Source organism: Engraulis encrasicolus, chromosome 5 (assembly GCF_034702125.1).
Source record: "Engraulis encrasicolus isolate BLACKSEA-1 chromosome 5, IST_EnEncr_1.0, whole genome shotgun sequence".
Classification (NCBI taxonomy): Eukaryota; Metazoa; Chordata; class Actinopteri; order Clupeiformes; family Engraulidae; genus Engraulis; species Engraulis encrasicolus.
Window position 1 is genome coordinate 8666748 of NC_085861.1, and position 21744 is coordinate 8688491.

A 21744-nucleotide genomic window follows, 5' to 3' on the forward strand; every position below is an offset into this window, starting at 1 on the left:
GGATAATTAATAGGCTATTAAAAAAATAGGAAATCATTTTTGTGATCGGTAATCGGCAGATAAAGATTTTTGGTGATCGGACCCAAAAAATGGTGATCGGAGCACCTCTAAATGTATTCTCTTGTCTCATAACGATGTTTTGTTTTGTCATGTTTGTTTAATGTCTGTGAAAATGACTAGAACCACACCAAAAGACAATTTTCTGTGTCATGTGTAACAGACAAAGTTTTATCTCATCATATATTATCTTGATCCTCACTCTTAGGTAGAGGCAACAGCCAGCTGCAGAATGGAAGTTGGACATGGTGGAGATGGAGAGACTAACACAGAGGTACACTTATTTAAAATATTTTTTTCAAAGATGTTGCACCTGGCTATATTCTGCAGAGTTGTGTATTGGCAGTGCCGGTGCTGCGCTTAGCCTTTTACTTTCTCAATGTTTCAATGTTCACCTCCAGTAATTGGCTACTTGTGTTGTGTATAACTGATGTGAAATGAGGATGCTATTTGTTTATGTAGACTATTAATCAGGATGACAGGGCAAAGAAAAGGGCCAGAACAGGGGCAGCGAAATACAGCACCAAGTTCAATGCGGAATGGAGTATGGAGTGGCCTTTTATAAAGCCTGGGAGCACCCAGCACCATTTCTGGTGCGACATCTGCAGGCGGGAGTTGGAGTGCAGCCATATGGGGAGGTCAGACATTCAAAGGCATATACGCACTGATGGACATACCAAGAAGGAAAGGAGTCTAGAGTGTTCTAAGTCGATAGATAGCTTCCTCTGTCGACGAACGGAAGAGCTGAATCTTGAGGCGCAGGTGATTGGAAAACCCATAAAAGTGCTAAACATAGGCTCATATTTCAGCTGCAGGTGCTAAATTACTCTTTTATTATGTATTCTGTATGTGTTGTACGAAAGGTAACACTTAAATGTTTCTCATTTTGCAGACAAGGAGGGCAGAGATTAAAGTAGCGGTGGTAATGGTGAACCACAACATTCCATTAGCCTTTGCTGACCATCTTAGCCCGCTTTTCAAGGAATGTTTCCCCGACTCAAAAATTGCCCGCAAGTATGCATCAGCAAGGACCAAGACTGCTGCCATTATAAACGGGGCAGTGAGTCCCTACATGTTAGCGGAGTTGGTGACACACCTGAGGGAGAAGCCATTCAGCCTCTCTACTGATGGGTCCAATGATACAGGTGATATTTTAATTCTTGTACCAGTGCGAATAACCTGGGTGATCTCCAACTAGCTGTGAAGATGTAATATGAATGACTTAACTAATGACTCTTTTGTGAATTCAGGGATGGAGAAAATGAATCCCATCACAATTAAGACCTTTGGCGGGGATGGTGTGGTCCACCGCTTTCTGGACATGGGTGTTACAGAGGGGGAACACTGTGGCACCGCAGAGACCATTTTCCAAAAAATTGACTCTGTGTTAAAGAAGCACGAAATTCCATGGTCAAATTGCATCTCCCTGTCAGTGGACAATGCCGCTGTCAATCTTGGAGGTAGGAACTCAATCAAGACTAGGGCTTTGAAGGAGAATCCAGCCATGTTCATTCTGGGATGCCCGTGCCATATTGTCCACAACAACGCATCTGCTGCTGGTGCAGTGTACGAAGAGGTAATTGGTGAAATTTCTTGAAATGACAGACATGTAAGTAAAAATGTACTCCAAAGTGTAATATGTACAAGTACGTGACAGACATCTGAATAAAGTGACCTGTGTTAATGTTTGTCTTAAAAATAGATCACTGGGTTCGACATTGAAGAGATGGCAGTTGACATAGGGCATTGGTTCAGGAGCAGCACCAAGCGAAAGAACAAACTTAATGGTAACTCAGCCACCTGACTGTACTTTTTAACTACATTTTAGAAATTCTTGCTAATAAGAAGCCAAAAAGATAATTTAAGTTCCCAGCCCAAATGTAAGGGGTAATAGAGTTGTGAAATTGACACCTGATGTAGTACAACCAGGGCTCTGAATTAACTTTTTTCTTCACCAGCCAAAATGGCTAGTAGATGTTACCAGCCAAACACACACTCACTAATGGGTAAAAGTGGCTAGAAAGTTTTCTTTTCTACCAGTCAAACTGAATTTTCACCAACATTTGGCCATTTGGCAGGTGTTAATTTAGAGCCCTGAGTACAACCAATGACTTTCTGTAGATAAAAATGAAATGTGGAACGTTATATCAATATTTCAATTATCATTTTAGAGTTTTGCGAGTTCTGTGACGCTACCTACATGGAGGTGCTGCTCCATGTGAGCATTAGATGGCTGAGTCTGGAGAGCGTGGTGATGCGTATTCTACGTCTGTACGCTGCACTCCGCAGCTATTTTGGAAGCTGCAGTAAGTACTGACCTAGTGCATTAATTCATTATACACGCTAGGGGTGGGCGATATGGCAAAAATGTTGTATCACGATTCTTTAACATGAAATCACGATATCGATTTTTTATCACGATCTTCCATCCAAAAAATAAAAACAACAAAAAACAACTTTCATATACTTGCAATTTGTAATTTGCAGTCAATAAAATGTTAACACACTGATGATACTCTCATTAAGTGTACAATTGGAATACAATAATGTAAAGAATAAAGTGAAGACAACAACACAAGTGAGAAAACGTCACTCTGATACTGATAATAAACATCTTCACTGCAAGACGATCTATACGATTTCTCCACTTTGGCAGATTCGAGACGATATTTTACTCAATATCGCGATTCACGATATAATATCGTCATATCGCCCACCCCTAATACACGCTGTAAAGCATTTTCAGTCTGATTATAGCTTTTAAAGCACAAGATTCACACCTTTTTATCACTATTTGGAACAGATATGCATGAAAGCAAAAGTTTTCTGTCCTATGATTTTGTCTGATTAGAATTGTTGAAGTACCCTAAATACATTTTTATTAATATTCCATGTCATTAATCTTTACTGGTAACTGATTTTTTTCCGTTGGTGTTTTTGCTTTTGCCTGTATTGGTACTTCCAGATGAGAAACAAGCGAGATGTGTCCGCCTGCAACGGCTGTTTTTGGATCCTATGACTGAAATCCATTTGCTGTTTTATCAGTCGGCGTTGATCATCTTTACTCAGTTTAACCTTCTGTTCCAGCGACAAGACCCCTGCATCTACCTTCTTCATGACCAAGTATGTTACATGCAATGTTGCAAGTGGTTAAGATTACAATTATTGCATGGTACATAGCATTTGCAATATCATTTTTTTTGTTTTGTTTTTGTACTTAAGATCAGGTTCTACATCAGGAAACTGATGTCCAAATTCTTGAAGCCAGGGTCTTTCAAAGAAGTTGATGTGAACGGAGTGGACATCCTAAATGAGGACAACCAACTGCCAGGTCAGTATGAGGGCAGAAGTTTTACTAATGGGGACAGTTTCCTGAATTCTATGTCTGTCTCCTGGAATGACCCTTTTGAATTTTGTGATACCTATAGATTCACAGCTTGGCATTGGCTTCACAACCAGATGCACGTTAAACAGACTGGTTGAAGATGGTTGTGTGTCCCCTGAGGCTGTCAAAAAGTTTCACGGAGGAGCAAGAAACTTCTTCCGACGATCCGTGGAGTATGCCCGGGCCAAGCTACCCCTGAATGATGAAGTACTACGTAACTCCAAGTTCGTGGACTTCAATCAGAAGATGGATGTGTCTGTGGAGTGCGTGCAGTACTTTACTGAGAGGTATTTATTTGTTGTTATTATATCGGAGGATGAATTGTCTGAGCACTGAAAACTGTCATCTTTGTACTGTTAATGCCATGTTTTCTATGAACTGTCATATTTGCACTATCCTATCAAGTCAGTTAATCTGTTCATTCTTATTTGCTCTAGTATTGCTGAAGTCATCTCTATGACTGCTAGCCAATTTAATCTCAAATCTGTTACTGTCATGTGTCTATCACTCCAGTGGGATTTGCACAATGTTTATGTATAGTCTATTTGTACTTACATAATCATCAAGGCGCTCTGTTCTGTTCTATTCTATTCCATTCTGTTCTATGTAGGTTCAACCATCTCCTACCATGTGAGGGCCCTAGGGAACAGGACCGTTTAAGCGATGAGTACCTGGAGTACCAGATGCTGGAGAAGACCGACATCCCTGAGGCAATCTGGAGAAGCGCCGTTGTGAGAGAGAGTGAGGATTCGGAGTATCATCGGATGGATAGGATCTGGGGCCATCTTAGTACCATCAAGAGCCAGATAAGTGGAACCCTCCGATTTCCAAGATTGGCAAAGGTTGCCAAACTAATCCTTTGTATGCCACATTCCAACGCTGACGCTGAACGCGTCTTCTCTGTTGTTGGTCTTAACAAGACCGACACAAGAAATAGGCTTTCACTCGATGGTACCCTCTCTTCCATTATGCGCATAAAAATGAACGACCTAGAGCCGTGCTACAAGTATGAGCCCCCGGCTCAGATAGTGAAAGACTCAAAGTCTGCTACAACCCGCTATAACGGTTCTTTACGATGTGATGATTAAATATGCACACACTGATATCTTCTGGGTGGTGTGTGTCTGTCTGTCTATCTGTGTAATATATTATATTGTATATATTAAGTTATTAATTGAATATATGAATTGATCTATGACTGGCATGGAAAAAAAAATAAAAAAATCTTCATATACCATCTCACCTTTGCCTTGAAATTTGTTGAACCAGCCTAGACTAGTTTCTCTCTGTTAAACAACATTGTCTTTTGAAGGGCAGCTGAGTATGTAGGTTATGAATGAGATGTGGATTTAGGATTTTACATGTCTAACTAGTCACCCTAAAATCGACTAGAATGGAAGAAATTGCATTTAAGAAATGCACAAAATTCTAGAGGAACACTCTACACTATTGCATATTCATAAAATGTATACATGTGTCTACATCATATCTACACAGATATATATTTATCTGTACTGTGGAACAACTTCTGAGATGTGTGTCGTGAACCTAGGGTGGCCGTCTTTAGGGCAGACAGTCCATCTTTTCAGTGCCTTATCCGGTGTATGGCACAGCATCAAGCCGGGCGCATAATTGATTAAAATGCATGAAATTGCATCTAAGAAATACAAAATTTTCTGAGGGAGGACCCCCAGACCCCCCGCCCAAAAATATTTGCCGATCTGCTGAAATCTCACTCCAAGGTTTTTGGAAAAGTTGGCAACCCCGACTATCCAGCAAGGCTCGATATGAACGCACAAATGTGTCTAGAACAACATGCCATAGACGGGAATAATGTCAGCTGAGGATTGTAGGTGAATATGGTTACATTACACCATGCCAGACTTTAAATAGCCTACTTGTCTGTTTAGGCTATCTGAAGCACGTCATGATTCTGCATCAGCCTACATGTGGGCTCTGTCTCCAGTGCAGACTTCAGTGTGGTCCCGTTAAGATCCTCTCCTTTCTAAGCACGATATGAACACAAAAAAACCTTCTGTGTAGTTGTGTAGCACAATAGGCCATATTTCATACGAAGTCATGACCACTATTGCATGAACTTGATTAGGCCTAAATTAAATTTAAAATTATACACAAGGTCATGTCTAAACTCAAGAAACATGTCTTTCATAGTGAATTTAAATAATTTGGTTGGACATTTAAAAAAAAAAAACAACAACCCTAAGCCAGCCACACAAGTTTTAATCATTCTGCCGTCGTGTCATGCCGTGCAATCTTCTTGCATGAATCAGGTGGCTCTGTCTGCAGGCACTTGATTTTGTTCGCAGTGGCCGTATTTTTCAGGTGTATGTGCGACATGTATGTGTTTGTGTGCTACTACTGCTGCAAAACAATTGCCCAACTAGGACAAATAAAAAGCTACTTGAACTTGTCTATGCCATCTAAAATATCAAAAGCATTTTGATTTAGTGCAGAGACCACGGCAACAGAAAGTTATCATATTAAGTTGCCCAAGGCGGCTGGTTTTGTAAAATTGTGCGTGATGCTGCTGTTAAACGTTACCTGGCTGTTTCCAGTGTTGCCAAAAGAAAATCAGTCAAAGTCGCTATGGGCTTGCTGAAAAGTCGCTAGATGACGTTACGTATGACGTCACAATGTCACGCATCTACAGAAAACGTGCCCACATGCCTTCATCCACAGTACAAATGGGCGGTGCTAGCTACTTTTTGGAGATCAGAGCTAATCTGCAGCCCTGCTTAATCGTGGGAAACGCTTCTGGAAACGAGTCAGAATTATGTGGAAAACGATGAATTTGTCACTGAAAATGCACATTTTAAAAAGTCGCTAAAGGCGCTAGATGTGTTTTTTTGTCGCCAGTGCCCGGGTATCACTGCAGTCGGTGCGGCCAGCCTGCTAGTGCTCATTTAAATTTGTCATACCGGTATGCATATCCAAAGGAGCCGTAGTGGTAGCTTTTGTGATACACACCGGATTCTCATGCTATCTGCTTGTAGGGTAGACCGACTAAAGTTAAGTGCAGGGTACAGTTGAGGTAAATCAAATATAGCCTACCTGTGTAACAAGACTCTGATCTAATTCAAAGTGTAGGCATAACATAAATGACAGTCCCAAAACATTTGGTGACCATATCGAAGATTGCGTAATCTCGGTTTATGTTGACATTCTGTTCCTGCCATATCTTTGTCCCATATCGCTTGTCGTAGCCTCATACAAGCAGATGTGCATGAGAATTCCTGTGCGTATCACAAACGCTGCCACATTGTAGTGCATCATGTGTCACGTCTGTCTCTACCCGCCACTGAAAATGCATTGTCTGATGTCGTGGGGAGGGAGACTGATTTGCCTCTCACAAGACAAGCGAAATAGTCGCTAGATTTGGCCAGATTGAGCCTGAAAAGTCGCTAGATGTTTTTTTTTGTCGCCAGAGGTGGCCAAAAGTCGCTAAATGGGCAACACTGGCTGTTTCTCTGACCGGAGTACTCTCAACGCCAGCGGTGCAAATGAATTTAGGAAATGTGATTGGTTGATTCTGCGCTGGTGTTCGATGATTGACAGTTTGGCCACGCCTTTTTAGGAGACCAGAAGTACTTGGTTGGTGAAATATTCCATCCTAGTGTTGACGTCACCTGCTGGCTATCCTATTAGAATACTATTAGAATAGAGAATCTTTGCCCCAACCATCGGCAACGCGACGTTTTGCCGAGCAATTTCCTGATGTTTCCTCCCGATGCTTTGCCAACTTAACACCGACCATCAACTGACGAATGTCCCAAACACAGTTTGCCGATGGTTTGCCAACCTAACCCCGACCATCGGCAACGCGACGCTTTGCAGATCATTTTAAGACCCCAAAATCAAGCGAGTTCGGTCTTAAATTTCAGTTGTCAAGGGAACTAACATTTTCTGTTTACTTTACTGGACGTCGCAGCAGTAGCCACCTCAATCGTTTTTAGTTAGACGGCATTACCATTATTTCTGTTGAAATGTTTCGGCATTACAAGTCAGTCTTGATAAAACATTTAATTAGGTTGCTGAAATAAATCTTTACTTGTCATGCTGTCTCGAAGGACCTCCTCAACGCGTTTCTAATCGATATCAGACTTCACAAGTGCCCTTTTCCTTACCGTTAGCAAGTTAACTATCGTGTCAAACGTACCCAGCAACCAGGTGAGTTTTTGTTTGGTTTTATAAGTTATAGTTTGCGATGTCACATTGAATGTAGGTCGTGTGGTCTAACAGCGTTTTCTATTTTAATATAAATGTAGGCCTACTGCTACCGTTATCAAGTTTCCTGCTGGAGTGGGGCTGTTGATTCTTGTCTAGCCCATGAGGACAAATACGGTATGTAACACAATGATAATCTTTGTTGAAACACACACCACGTGAAATGAGATAAAATAATATTGCATCCAGTGTTGCCAAAAGAAAATCAGCCAAAGTCGCTATGGGCTTGCTGAAAAGTCGCTAGATGACGTCATGACGTCACAATGTCACGCACGGCGCGCTGATCTACAGAAAACGTGCCCACATGCCTTCGTCCACAGTACAAATGGGCGGTGCTAGCTACTTTTTGGAGATCAGAGCTGATCTGCAGCCCCGCTTACCGTGGGAAATGCTTTCTGACGGCGGCGCAGAGTCAGAATTACCGTAAATCCTCTAATTGTGGCCTGTATTCCATTACTGGCCGGGATTCTAATATTGGCCGGTCTCGCGGTCGGCGGAGGTAAATTGGGGCCGGTCTCTTGTAGAGGCCGGGTCTAAAAATAGAATCAATGATTTGTTTTCCGTTTACCGGATATCTCACGTTGTTCTCAAAATCCACAACTGTAATCATTAAGCTGGTTAACATTAGACATAGTTCCTCACTCCGAAAAAGGACTCATTTGCTACTATAAAACAAACGGGGCACACGCCAAAGACTATGTGAGCAGTGTGTTAATATCAGCTGTGTGAGAGCGACCGCTTCGCAGCTTCTCTCTAGCTTTCCTGGGGTAACCTATACCGGCGTGGGTAACCTATAGCAACAACACGAGCCCAGAATACAGCCAGAGGCAGATGGAGCGCGACCATACAGAAAGAGATTTTGCCTTGGTTGCAAAGTTGTGAGAGCCCTCGTCGTAAATGCATTTGGCGGTTAAACTTTTACTATGCGTTGCCAGTGGAGGAAAAATAGGAGGCACGCTACAGTATTAGACAATAATATGCCTACTTCGCTTAACCTTCATATTTCAGTAACGTGCGCTTCACACATAGAGATTACTTCAGGCTACGGACCGGAGACAGTAATATATTCCCCGACTTTTGGCTGCAGCAAGAAACAGTTTGCCTTGTTAAGTGTGGGGTAAAATAGGGAGTGAAACAGCCGCAGATATTGGAATACGACCGTCAATGTCAATGTTGTTGCCGCATCTCGTGTCCATAAACTCAAGGCGAGAATGGGATTAAGACAAACAGGAGGAAGGAGAAGGGTCCAGCTGCAGTAAAACAGTTCCACCCTTAATGCAAGCACGCCCATGGGCGTTCCCGGCATTTGCCGTATTGGCCAATCGTGAAGGGATACGGCATGATGTCATTTTCAAGAACATTTCCGGATGAAGGCTCCATGTTTGTTACAAAGATATCCCGTGCAAATTGTGATCTTCCAGAGAAACGTTTCACTGAACATTCCACTGACATAATATTCTCAACAATTTATGGAAGAAAGTGAGATAAATCACACGTTTTCTAATCCCAATATGTCTTTTGCTTTGTCTTCCCGTACCTCGGACATTGTAGCCTACTGTTTAGGAGTCGTGTCGCTATGCACAAATTTGTCATAGCAACGTATCAGGTCGCCAAAATGTCAACACGACGACGTTGACATTACCTTACCTAGCTGTGTGTATCGAGGTCACTGTTAACACTGTGTAGGCTATATGATTAAACATCCTTTCCAGGATATTAACACACCCGGAAAAATAATAATAATTTAAAAAACCCTTTTGTCGAGGTTGTTCACTTGGTAAGACATGATATAGGCTACTTAGAAAAGTTTGAAACGATGTAAAACATCAGCAACACATTCCCGACTTTTTAAAGTAATGAGTGTCACCTCACCACATTTATGTGGCAATGTGGTCAGCTTGGAAAGAGCAGATATTAATGAAAAAATATATGAAATAGTATTTGAAATAGCAATAGGCTATTTGTTTGTTTTATTGGAGAAAAACGATTTCTTCATTACCATAGGCCTACCATACTCCTAGCTTGGGAACTCCTACTGCCTTTAGTTCTACACAATCGTTTCGATCTGAAAGACACTTCACTTGTGATTAGGTCTGGTGTTAACCAGGCAACCATACTCCATGTCTGTCTATGATTTAGGAGTGACCACACTGAGCTTACCTCTTTATCCAGGAGAGGTTCCAGATTGGCCTGTCTTAATTCAAAGGCCATCAGAAAACAGAGAAAATGTTCCCTACCATTATAACCAGTGTTTGTGCGTACATAATCAGGACCGCTGACAGCTTTGGCTGTGCCCAGGACAAAGTCATCTGAAAGGGCCCCCCACTCAATACATAGACTACATACAATGTAATGAGGACCCATTCCTGGACCCCTCGTCTCACTGGGCCCAGGTCAACGGACCCCTTTGTCCCCCCTGTCAGCTTCCCTGCATGTAGGCCACATACATTGCTGAAAGAAGTGAACGAGACAGGAATGAAATGTGAAAATGTATTTCTGTTTACTTTTACACTATGAAGTGTGAACGGTCACCTCCTTCTCCTCATATTCAGAGTGCATAAAACAGCACTCAACTGTGTGGTCTGTTGATAGCCTGAATAGTACAGTAGATTAGACTCCATTTTTTGACAAAAATCTATGGAGGGTTAACACAAAGTTTGAAATTGTGTTTGACCAGTCTCCAATGTGCAGTTTAACTAATAACTAAAAATAATGCATTGACATGAAATACAGACTGATACATTCAATAAATACAGTCACACAGAGACACAAACAGTGTGCAATAAGAAGAGTAACATACTGATGGACAATAAATACACAAACACAGTGGACACACACACACACACATGGCAGGAGGAGATCATACAGGTGATGTGAAGATGCTGAATATAAGGTGCAATGAGTAAAGTGTAAGTGGCATGGTGAAAGAAGTGTTCATGGAATATCCTCCAGTGTCCTTGGAATATTCATGTGGTTTTCTTCAGAACGTTGAGGAGACTGATGGCTTGTGGAAAGAAGCCGTTTCCCAGTGTGCTTGTGCGGCACCGCATGCCGGGCTAGCGCTTCCCTGATGGTAGTAGGGAGAACAGTCTGTATGCTGGATGAGTTGTGTCTTTATGATGTTCATTGCCCTCTTGGAACAGTGTGAAGTGTACAGATCCTGAATGGCTGGTAGGGGTGATCTTATGAGCTTTTCTGCCGAGCTCACCACACTCTCTGTACTGCCTTCTAGTCTTCAGCTTGACGGCTGCCATGCCAGACAGAGAGGCTGCTGGTCAGGATGCGCTCAATGACACCCCTGTAGAAGGTGGTGAGTGCCGATGTGGGGCGGTCGGCTCTTCTCTCATCCTTCGCAGGAAGTGGAGTAGTGTCTGTGCCTTTTTGAGATGGTGGAGCCATGTGGTGCAGTTGGCAGAGGAGGAGCGGCACAGTGGTTGGTGCTGGGTTGATCAGGTTCAGAACCAAAGTTGCTGGTGTCATCAGCCCTCCCTCTGAAAACTGGCTCCGTGCCTGTCAAAAAAAAGGCATGCTAATGTTATGAATGAAAATAAAGACAAAAAAAGCACCCCCTATCTACCTACAGAAAGACATGACCATGTGCATATGCTTGTGCACACGCCCCCCCACACACTGCTACTGTCTTAAAGTGTGGCACGCAGGCACGCACGCAGGCAGGCACGCACGCAGGCCTATTCTCCCCCCTTTGCCTCAAGTCAAGTGTGCATTTTAGAGGTTGGCCTCACCTGCACATGTGTGAAGAGCAGGGAGATGGGAGGTTGAGGATGACGAGGCAGGGCAGGAGGTTCTCCTTGTGAGCTGCCCTGGTCCTGATGCTGATTGCCCATCACCATGCTGTGGCTTATCAAACCCATTACTGGCATATCGATGCTGAACAGGAACGACTGCTTCCATCTGCACACATGCATGCACACACACACACACACACACACACACACACACACACACACACACACACACACACACACACACACACACACACACACGAGAGGGTATACATAGAATACACTACATAAAAATCACACCCATCATTTTAATGCAGAACACCAGGCTGAAGAGATACAGAGCTTCTGGCCTGTACAGGGGTCACTACTACTGTGCCAGTGTTTTGTATTATCCTCTATACACAAGTTCTGCTATAAATAAACACAGCACATGAAGGAATTACTGTATTGGTCTAGTGCAGAACAAAACAGATTCAGTGATTTACTCACCACTGTGTGCAAGTTTCTGTGTTCAGCTCAGGTGGAAGCCTCCATCACAACATGTTGGTACTGACATCAACCATCTTTCAGAAAACTGTCTGCCTGTCAGAAATAGCAAAATTATGTTACCACAACAAGGTAGTATCTTAAAGATACCCTTAACCAAAGGCAGACGGACACACACTGCTACTGTCTTGGTTCTAGGACACACACACGCCCTTTAAGGGTCACATGTATAATGACCGGGTTCTCACTCACTCGCACACTTTTTTTCTCCTACTTTTGCCTCAGACAATGCAGTGAGTTTTTAAAAATTGGCCTTACCTGCACATGTGTGAAGGGCAGGAAGAGAGGTTGAGGATGGAGCTGCCAGTCAGGAGGTCCAGAGCTGTCCTGGTCCATCACCATCATGTGGATCATCAACCCCAACTTCTTATATCTGCGTGCACACATTCTCTCTCACACACACACACACACACTTGGAGAGATACAGGTTGTATGGCACATCAGGAGGCAGGGGTATTGTTGCGCTCTAGATGTTTAGAAATAAGTAGGTGCATGGACCCAAAAAGTAGACTTCAATGTGGGAGCACACTAAAGACACTAAGGTCAAGTCACTACTCTCTGATGGCAGCAACCTGAAACGTCTGCTATAATCTGCTCTGAGAATTGTTTAAAAAAAAAAAAATCTGCTTGTGCTTGACCTTAGTGTCTTATTTAGTGTGTGAACCTGCTCCCACATTGAACTATATGGCACATTTAAAATCAGACCCAATGACAAGTCAAGTCAAGTCGGTTTTATTTTCAATTTCTTTACATGCACTGGTCAAGAATTGAAATTACGTTTAACACCAGGTTTAACAAGTATGACACCTCCGACTTTCAGTGCTATTCTATACATCTTTGCCTCAAAGAAACACAACTGATAGCTCAAATGATGAAACAGACGTCCACAACACAGCACAGGAAGAAACTACTGTATAAACACCTTTTGGCCCAGTGCTTACCGGTAATTTGCTTAAGGGTAAATACAGCATCATTTCGTGATAGCTCGTGGTACAACAAACATTCAAAACATCTGCGTGTCATTTGAAAGGGATGTCAAAACTATACGTTTATTCAAACGAGTAACAAACCACGAAACTGTTATTAATACGGAGATCATTTCGTGATCACTTTGTGGCGAACTTTATGATATTTAAGCAAGCAAGCACACAATCCGATAACCATTCGAAAGACCGTCAAAACGTTTATGAATTAACTTTTCGTAGTAGGCCTAGTTAACTTTTATTCTAGTCTGGCTAGCCCTTAGTATCAGTCATCTCACCCTTGTCATGTTAACGTCTTACCTTACACATAACAATGTACTCCATTCACATTTGCCTCGCTCGTATTGTCGTAACAAGATTCTGAGATGTGCTGCCTTTGTCCATTCTGACCAGGCTGGCTAGCTAGCTACCAGGTTGGAAATACTGTAATAAACTAGCACAGATTTCCCAGGCAGTGAACCCTGTAGTCGGGTATGAAGGGCAACAGATGTTCATATTTGGGAACCAAAGGCAGTTTCCTGCTTAACATATGCAGTGAAGTAGTCACAAGAATGGTAATTACGCAGGAATAATAGTTGCCTTGTCTGCCCATAGCTTAGTGCTGTACATTATGACCACTAGCGTACACACACAACATCTGAAACAAACTTACGAAGGGCGGCCTGTTAGCTTGCCTTGAAGCTAAAGAACATTAGCCAAAACCGCTAGTTGGTGGGGGTCGTAGGCCGAGGTGGTTAAATGTTCGCCCTCCGACTGAAAGTCAACTAGTAAAGTAACCGTTATGTATATTCATGCATTTATACTGAAATCTTACCGACAGTTGAGTGATCGCTGCAGCGAAATCCATCCAGTGAGTCGTTGTTTTAAAAAGTCCCGCGCGGCGCTTGTGTTGTCATTCGGTAGCATGTCTGACTTCAGAAACTTCAACAGCCAAAGGGGCGTTACTGTGAGGGCGGTCTAGTAAGGGGGAATGGGCGTAGCGGTATTAGCTGGACAAGACGCAGCTGGACCATATTGGGAGGAAGGGACACGCCTCGTGTCGTGAGTAAAAAAAAATGGACCGACGATGGTCTCCTAGTCATTCGCACCATACCGTAACTGGTATGGTAACTGTAGCCTACTTTTTCAATAAATGAACCAAGTATTTTATTGGTTCAAAATACGGTAGACACATGGTTTTATTCATTCCACTGGTAGTCTGTTTTGCTTAAATAGGAATATTGGCCTGTCTCTAATTCTGGCCTCCTTCCAATTATGGCCTGGTCCAAGATGCACTTGAGTAAATACAGGCCCCGGCCAATAATAGAGGATTTACGGTATGTGGAAAAACAATTCATTTGTCACTGAAAATGCACGTTTTAAAAAGTCGCCACATGCACCAAAAAGTCGCTAAAGGTGCTAAATGAGTTTTTTGTCACCATGTGCCCGAGATTCACTGCGGTCGGTGCGGCCAGCCTGCTAGTGCTCATTTAAATTTGTCATATGCTTGTAGGGTAGACCGAGTAAAGTTAAGTACAGGGTACAGTTTAGGTAAATCAAATATACCTGTGTGACAACAAGACTCTGATCTAATTCCAAAGTGTAGGCATAACATAAATGACAGTCCCAAAACATTTGGTGAACATATCGAAGAGTGTGTAATCTCGGTTTATGTTGATATTCGGTTCCTGCCATATCTTTGTCCCATATCGCTTGCCGTAGTCTCATACAAGCAGATGTACGTGCATGAGAATTCCTGTGCGTATCACAAAAGCTGCCACACCGTGGTGCATATGTGTCACGTCTGTCTCTACCCGCCACTGGAAATGCATTATGTGGGGAGGGACACTGATTTGCCTCTCACAAGACAAGCGAAATAGTCGCTAGATTCGGCCAGATTGAGCCTGAAAAGTCGCTAGATGATTTTTTTTGTCGCCAGAGGTGGCCAAAAGTCGCTAAATTGGCAACACTGATTGCATCACATTCATAGCCCTTACTATAAGTAAACTACTCCTGAGTTATAGCCTTCACTGCAATGTGTTGCTCTTGTTTTCACAGTCAATTCACCACAAGTGAAAATTAGATCAACAGACAGGGACCTTCTCTTGGGAATATTCCATATGAGAATAACAAGAAAAAAATGGTAAGTCTATCACATTGTAAGATCCATAACAAAATACTCTTAGTTAAATCTTAAATGTGACCTGGTGGCATTATTGCTTGAATGCTTATGTTGCACACTTAATGAAAAAGGTCCTCAAGTGTGTAGAGTTTCAATGAGTTCATTGTTTATTGACAGCGTAACTGCTGCCTTCTGTATCATAACAAAGCCTGTCACTTCCACGTTTCGTTCTTCTCATGTGACCTAAGTCAGTGTTTCCCAACCAAGGGTACGTGTACCACTATGGGTACGCGAGCACACTGCAGGGGGTACTTGGAAAGATGTTATTATTATAACAAATGTATGGAGCAGTCACATCAGGACAGAGAAAGTGATATAGAACATGAATTAGGGGGTACTCATGGCACAACTAAGAAGTTTAGGGGGTACACGAGACAAAAAAGGTTGGGAAACACTGACCTAAGTCACTGGCTACTGCACCAGAGAGGGTCTCTGCACTCATAAGCTGGTCCTATGATGCCATCTATTGGCGAAAACGTGCAACAGCATAATTTCACTAAAAGACAACTTCTGACAGGGCAACAAAAAGACAGGGAATGACAGGGTTCCCGCGGGGCCTTAAAAGCATTGGATTTGAAAATAATACCTTAAAATTCCTTGAAAAAGCCTTGAATCAAATGTGTAGGTCTTGAAATCTGCTCACAAAAAATATGTAGTTCATTTTAATTTTTTCATCTTTTAAAAAAAAAAAAAAAATCTTAATCGCTATTATTTTGGTATTTTGGAAGCGGCGGCACCACTGACTTGATCATTGGGCGGTGGGCGTTAATATCTAGAGTTGTATCGCATGCGCACGCTGAAGAGATCTCTGAGGTACTTATTCATTTCGCGGTAATAACAGAGGACTGTGGTAATAATTATTTGGATGGAGCTGTAACGGCAAGGAAAGTCTCATTTTCGGCTATATCTAAGCAGAACGAATTTTATCTCGACGCCCGCCGAACATGGGTAAATGTAAATTTAACAGTGCTTGGATGGATAACATTTCATTCCGCCACTGGGTGAAACCAGTGGCTGGAAATACCTACGAGGCATTCTGCTGTGTATGTAAAAAGGCATTCAAACTTGGCACTATGGGCGTGAAAGCCTTGGAATCTCACGCTCGATCAGCGAAACACTTGCAATATGTTAAAGACAAAGACCGAACGCCGTCGGTCATAAGTGTTTTTAGCTCTCAAGCACAAGCGGCATCACTACCGGTACCTAGCGTGGCTAATGCTAATGCTGCCCAAACAGTTTCCAGCGCAGTCCCTAGCTCTACTGGAACTAGAGTTGATCTGCGCACTTCACTGGGGTCTACCCCTACGATGAAGGCTGAAGTGTTGTGGACATTACACACCGTGGCACAAAACCAATCATATAACTCAAACGAGGGCATCTCGGGATTATTTCAATGCATGTTCCCGGATTCAAACATTGCCTCGACTTTCGGGTGCGGTTCGGACAAGACCGCTTATATTGCAAAATTCGGCCTCGCCGTGTATATTAAAGGGGCATTCCACCGGTGGAGACATGAATATGTTACTGAAAGTGGGTCATATGTATAGTAGAATAGTAACATACATTTCTAATTTGGTGCCTTCTTGGCCAAGAAAAGGCAGAAAATGACTTTTTAGTGCTTGTGGATTTGTGAAAACAATCCCCATAATGCACTGCAATGCTCAAGTTCCACAGGCCACACCCAGTTATTTGGGACTCAATGCATCATCAGAGAAATTAGAACACAGGGAGAAGGCTCAGTCTCATTGGTTCCCATTGTAGCCAGTTAGCTTTGCATGCATACTGCAGTAACGAGCGTAGGCCAGTCCATCATGTGGGAAAATGTATGGAATGGAAAGGGGAACCCATGCTAAATACATTGCTACTGCCATTTCCAGTCACAAATATTATCAACAAAACATTCCTGGTAAGCACTATGACTGTTGTTTAACAATAGGCTGTATTGACAAATCGTTCAGGTGTGTAATTTTACAGCAGGTTAGGCCACACCAATTTAATTTGTTGGTTCTCGGATTTTTTCAGGAAAAAGTTGAAGCGAGAGGGCGAAAAAAAAAGAAAAAAAAATAGTCGTGTGGTTATACCACCTGTATATCAGCCTCACATGGACCTCCAAAGGAAGGTGCAAGACAGGCAAACACCTGGACATGGAGAAGGACAGTGTAGAAGGGAATTAAGGCATTATTATATTAATCTGGTTTGAATAAACTGAGATGATTCACCAGTTGAATAGGGTAGACTGAGTACAGTTAGGTACACTTTTATTTTTGTCCCCTTCCACGCAGAAATTAGACTATTAAAAGGTCCTAAAAAGAAAGTTGTTTTGGACAGAACATATTTTCAGGATGTTGGCAAATATATAATCAAGGAATTATATCTCTGGGATGTTTAATGTTTATGTAATTAATCAAACAAAAAAGGTGCACTTTTGTCCAAACTGTACCCTAGCTAAAAAACGGTGGGGTACAGTTGAGACATAGTAGAGTACAGTTGAGACACCATTCTAATCAATGGGAGGTAATAGCCATGGGAGCTAATAGCATGGCTGATAGCAAAATACTGTACTCAACTGTACCCGTTAGCATCTTTACATTGGTTTTACATAGTGAAATTAGCATTACAGGCTAGCGTCTAAACTGTCCCCTTCTGGCCAGATCACACATTGATAAAGATTTTAAAATGGTTTTAACTGTTATGATGTCAGGAAATATGTCTGCTTTTAGAGCACATATCATGGCTTGCAATCATGTAACTTATATCAAGAGGATAACTACTGGTCATTAGATATTCATTGTTGAAGGACCCTGGTGAGGTAAATCTGACCTGTCGAAAACAGCATTTTCCCAATATCTTTGGATCTGTGTTATGGGCTGGTTTCAAATTTTCCAAGATTTAAGAGGATATCGATGCCCATGTCCACAGCAAAAATTAGATCAGAGTTGCGTTGTTACCCAGAGATATTTGGTTTGTCTCAACTGTACCCTGTACTCAGTCTACCCTAGTTGTTGTTTTTCTTTTTTAAAACTGCTATCCCACTCCACTAATTCCACTAAGAGCAATACTGTATTTCACCGCTGCTACTGCTAACCCACAGGGGCTTCAACTTGCCATTGCATGTTTGTCTGTAAATGTTTGAATGTAACACGTTTCCTGATTCGCTAGTTGTAATCGGCATGTTGAAAGGAGTGGTTTTATTGGTTCTCTACGTCACATGACCTCCAACTACTAAAGAGACACCTCCCCGTTCATGAAAACATGCAGTCTTCGGGTTTTTTTTGCGATTTCATTTTTTGGGGTATTGAAACTGATTTTTTTTTTTTTCCATTTTGATACAAAATACAAGAGGCGAATCCGAGAACCAACAAATTAAATTGGTGTGGCCTTAGAAGATTTCAACCTGTACTCGCTATAGCATCGTGCTAATGTTTATGGGTTTGGCCCCATAAAAATTGAGCTTTGTGACCCAGTATGTAATAATCTAGTGGCACAAAATAATCGAAACGCTACTCAAATGGGGTCTTATTATTTCTAGCTTCGAACTTAATATTAATATTTCAGGACAAAAAATTATAAAAAATCACAAAAATTATAATGGTAAAAAACTCCATTGACACCCATTCATTTTGCACTGTCCCGTGGTTAGGGTTAGCCAGTTGTGGCTAGTAGCAAGTTCCGTGAGTGAACAGCCCCTGGCATCATCCCTCCCTCAGCTTGTAGGCAGTGTTGCCAGATTGGGCTGTTTCCCGCCCAATTGGGCTGCTTAGGATGGTTGTGTGCGGGTAAAAATGGCATTTAGCAGAAAAACCCGCCCAATTTTAGCCATAGAAATCAATAGAATTGGGCGGGATTTTGAGCTTCTAGGCTGGTTTTGAGCATTTTTTTGGGCTGGAAATCATCAGCCTCATCTGGCAACCCTGCTTGCAGGTGCATCACAGTGGGACAGACATCACTGGAAAGGAGAAGCTGGAGCACACTGCAGCTTAGTTGTCAAGACTTTATTTTGTGCACACACGCGACCAACGTTTCTGTGTTGCTCCACCTTCTTCAGAGTCAAATGATAGCAAGAGAGAGACACACATTTCAAGACTTGACATTCACCGGTGATCCTACTTGGTTTGGCTAAATTGGTCTGATCTCATTGCAGGTAATTGACCCCAACCCCCAACACCAGGACAAGATTGTAGACAATTAGACAGCTTGCCAACTTCCCAAAACAAAATAAAAAAAGTGAAAAAAAAAAACAATACACAAAGAACATTGTCAATAAAACCACAGCTACAATTATTAGAAGACCACAGCCGCGATGCTGGAACAATTTGTAACAGAGAGCAAGACATATTGTGTTCCTCATTTATGCCCTGAGGCTCCACTGAATTTAGAGTATGAATCCAAAATGCCTTTCCACAAAGCCTCTCTGGCTAATTGTCTGCAATCTTGTCCTGGTGTTGGGGGGTGGGGTCAATTACCTACAATGAGATGTGTTATTTGTGTCTTGAAATGTCCATGTGGACATTTGTTTATTTGTGTATTTATGTAAGCTACTGGATACCCGAATTTCCCCCTGGGGATTAATAAAGTTAATCTACTTTACTACTACTACTACTAAGGCGTAAAGGACATTATTTATTTGCAAGAAAAAAACAAGTTTTCCTTTGAGAACGCCATGCTGGCCACAGTTAATGTTCAAAGTATAACTTTGCCTTTAGGCTATGTCAAGGAAATTATGAAGTTAATTAAATTAATAAACTTCTAGGCTTTTGTATTGGATGGCACCAGTTCGTGTTTAAAAGTTGAAAAGTTCACCCATGTCAAAGAAGGCCAGCGAGGCACCTGTCAATCAAAATACGAAACAAAGGTTTTCAAAAATCAACGGCTGTTTATTGACCAGTAAGAACATCGCAAACACACAGCGGGTTCCAGAAGAGCATCGAGAGGGACAAAAAGACACAAAAAACAAAGTGCCTGAACATGTAACAACTTTCAACAGCTTTTCACAACACATCAACACCGCCGCACGGCAAAAGCAAATCAGTAGAAATCCCCAATGTCCGCTTCAAGCATTCACGTCATCGTCTTCAGCAAACAATTCGTCCAGCCCGGCGCCCTCTTCCTCGCCTTCCGCAACGGACTCTGGCAGCCGCAAAGCCGCGATGGACAAAATCAAGCCTTCGCCGTTCGTGGTCAATTCAACCTCTCCGCGGCCAATCACATGCTCCTCCAGGACCGACCCGTCGTGAGCCGAGGCAGACAAAAAATGGTCCCTGACGTAGTTGAAGACAGATGAGTGGGTGATGGTGCCGGAGAATTCAGGGCCGTCGCCTTGCACAATCAGGACGCCGGAGTAAGTGAAGGAGAACGAGTTTGTCAGCTGCAGAATGCCGCATCTCTCGCAGCGGTGTGTGGTGCTCCTCTTGGCGACGTTCTCTTGGTTGGCTCGACACCTGCGGCACCGCGGCTTCGCTAAGATCTGGACTCCGGTCACCTGCCCGCGGACTGTATTCCGAACGCCGGCGGGGACTGGCGTGACGGACGGCGGCTGCCCGACATCCGCGACGGCCGAAACAGCGGTGGAAGGAGTGGTGGTCAGCACTGTGTCGTCCCCATACTTCCTGGTAGCCAACGCCTCCAACCGGTACGACCTGCCCTCTTGCACGGAGAGGATCTGGGCCCCCCACACGCTGAGCAAAGTCTGGCCCATAGAGGTAGAAAATAACACTAGAGGTGACCCGGTCCCCTTTTTACGGCAATCTGTAGCGGCCATTATCTTTAGGTAGATCAGAGAAATGAAAATTAACGGAGAATGAGGCTCACCTCTGTCAAAAATGGCTTAATCATGTGAAAATGTCCATCAACACACTATACAAGGATACGTGTTGAAGTGTGTTGCTAACTATGTTCATAAAAGGTATTATTTGATTTTAAAGTGGTAGTTCGCTATTTTAGACATTAAGCCCTGTTTGTGTGACTTCTGGGGTGAAGTAGAGATGTTCTCATCACAATTTTGACATTTGGTGCTGAACGGAGCATTTGGGTATCCAAGACTGCAGCCCCCCCACCTTTACATTGACTCCAATAGAGCACTCAAGCAATCGATTATAAAATGGCATTAAACTTTTGTTTGAGAATACATGGAACTCACCATGTGGTCAGTGGTAGACAGCGATAAATTGACCCGAAAATTGCAGCGAAATATGCCTTCTAACTGTTGCTTAGCATTTGGCGGACCTATTTTTCCCCAGACGCCGTTGAATAGCAGTAGACATCCAGCCAGTAGGTAGCGATAGTGTGTTGTTTATGTAGACATCAAGGAGCGAGGTACAACGGCTATCTTTGAGCGGGACTGGCTGCAAAAACTACAGCTTGCATACAAACCATAGATAGTAACGTAAACAAACGCACCCCCATTTCCGGTCGCGCGGAGTAATACAAGTCAAACCAATACAATCAATGAAGACGGACAATAATGAATATATCTTCTCTGGAAGCGTATTTCGCGGTGATTTTCGAGCCAACGTATCGCTGCCCACCTCTGACCACTCGGTGAGTTTCATGTCTCTGCAAACGAAAGTTTAATGCCATTTTATGATCGATTGCTTGAGTGCTTCATTGGAGTCAATGTAAAGGTGG

General features: G+C 42.7%; 1 protein-coding gene and 2 long non-coding RNA genes across 3 annotated transcripts in view; 2 read left to right on the forward strand and 1 right to left on the reverse strand.

Moving 5' to 3' along the window:
• The first annotated feature begins 560 nt into the window (after positions 1 to 560).
• LOC134448287 (zinc finger BED domain-containing protein 5-like) lies at positions 561 to 4614 on the forward strand. Its single transcript, XM_063197976.1, has 9 exons — positions 561 to 819; positions 950 to 1202; positions 1308 to 1633; positions 1760 to 1844; positions 2229 to 2363; positions 3023 to 3180; positions 3280 to 3388; positions 3486 to 3729; positions 4053 to 4614. Exons 1-9 carry the CDS (start codon positions 604 to 606, stop codon positions 4528 to 4530), a joined length of 2004 nt encoding a protein of 667 aa, XP_063054046.1. The 5' UTR covers positions 561 to 603; the 3' UTR covers positions 4531 to 4614.
• A 3114-nt stretch (positions 4615 to 7728) lies between these two features.
• The window catches only part of LOC134448289 (uncharacterized), an 18932-nt gene continuing 4916 nt past the window's right edge, over positions 7729 to 21744 (forward strand). Inside the window, exons 1-2 of the long non-coding RNA XR_010034718.1 lie at positions 7729 to 7804; positions 14997 to 15081. This is a non-coding gene — a long non-coding RNA (uncharacterized LOC134448289). The remainder of the gene's footprint in view (positions 7805 to 14996; positions 15082 to 21744) is intronic.
• LOC134448288 (uncharacterized) lies at positions 10164 to 13891 on the reverse strand. The gene is made up of 4 exons (XR_010034717.1): positions 12235 to 13891; positions 11920 to 12012; positions 11431 to 11599; positions 10164 to 11197 (listed from the first exon to the last, which is right to left on the reverse strand). It is a non-coding gene; the product is annotated as an uncharacterized LOC134448288 (long non-coding RNA).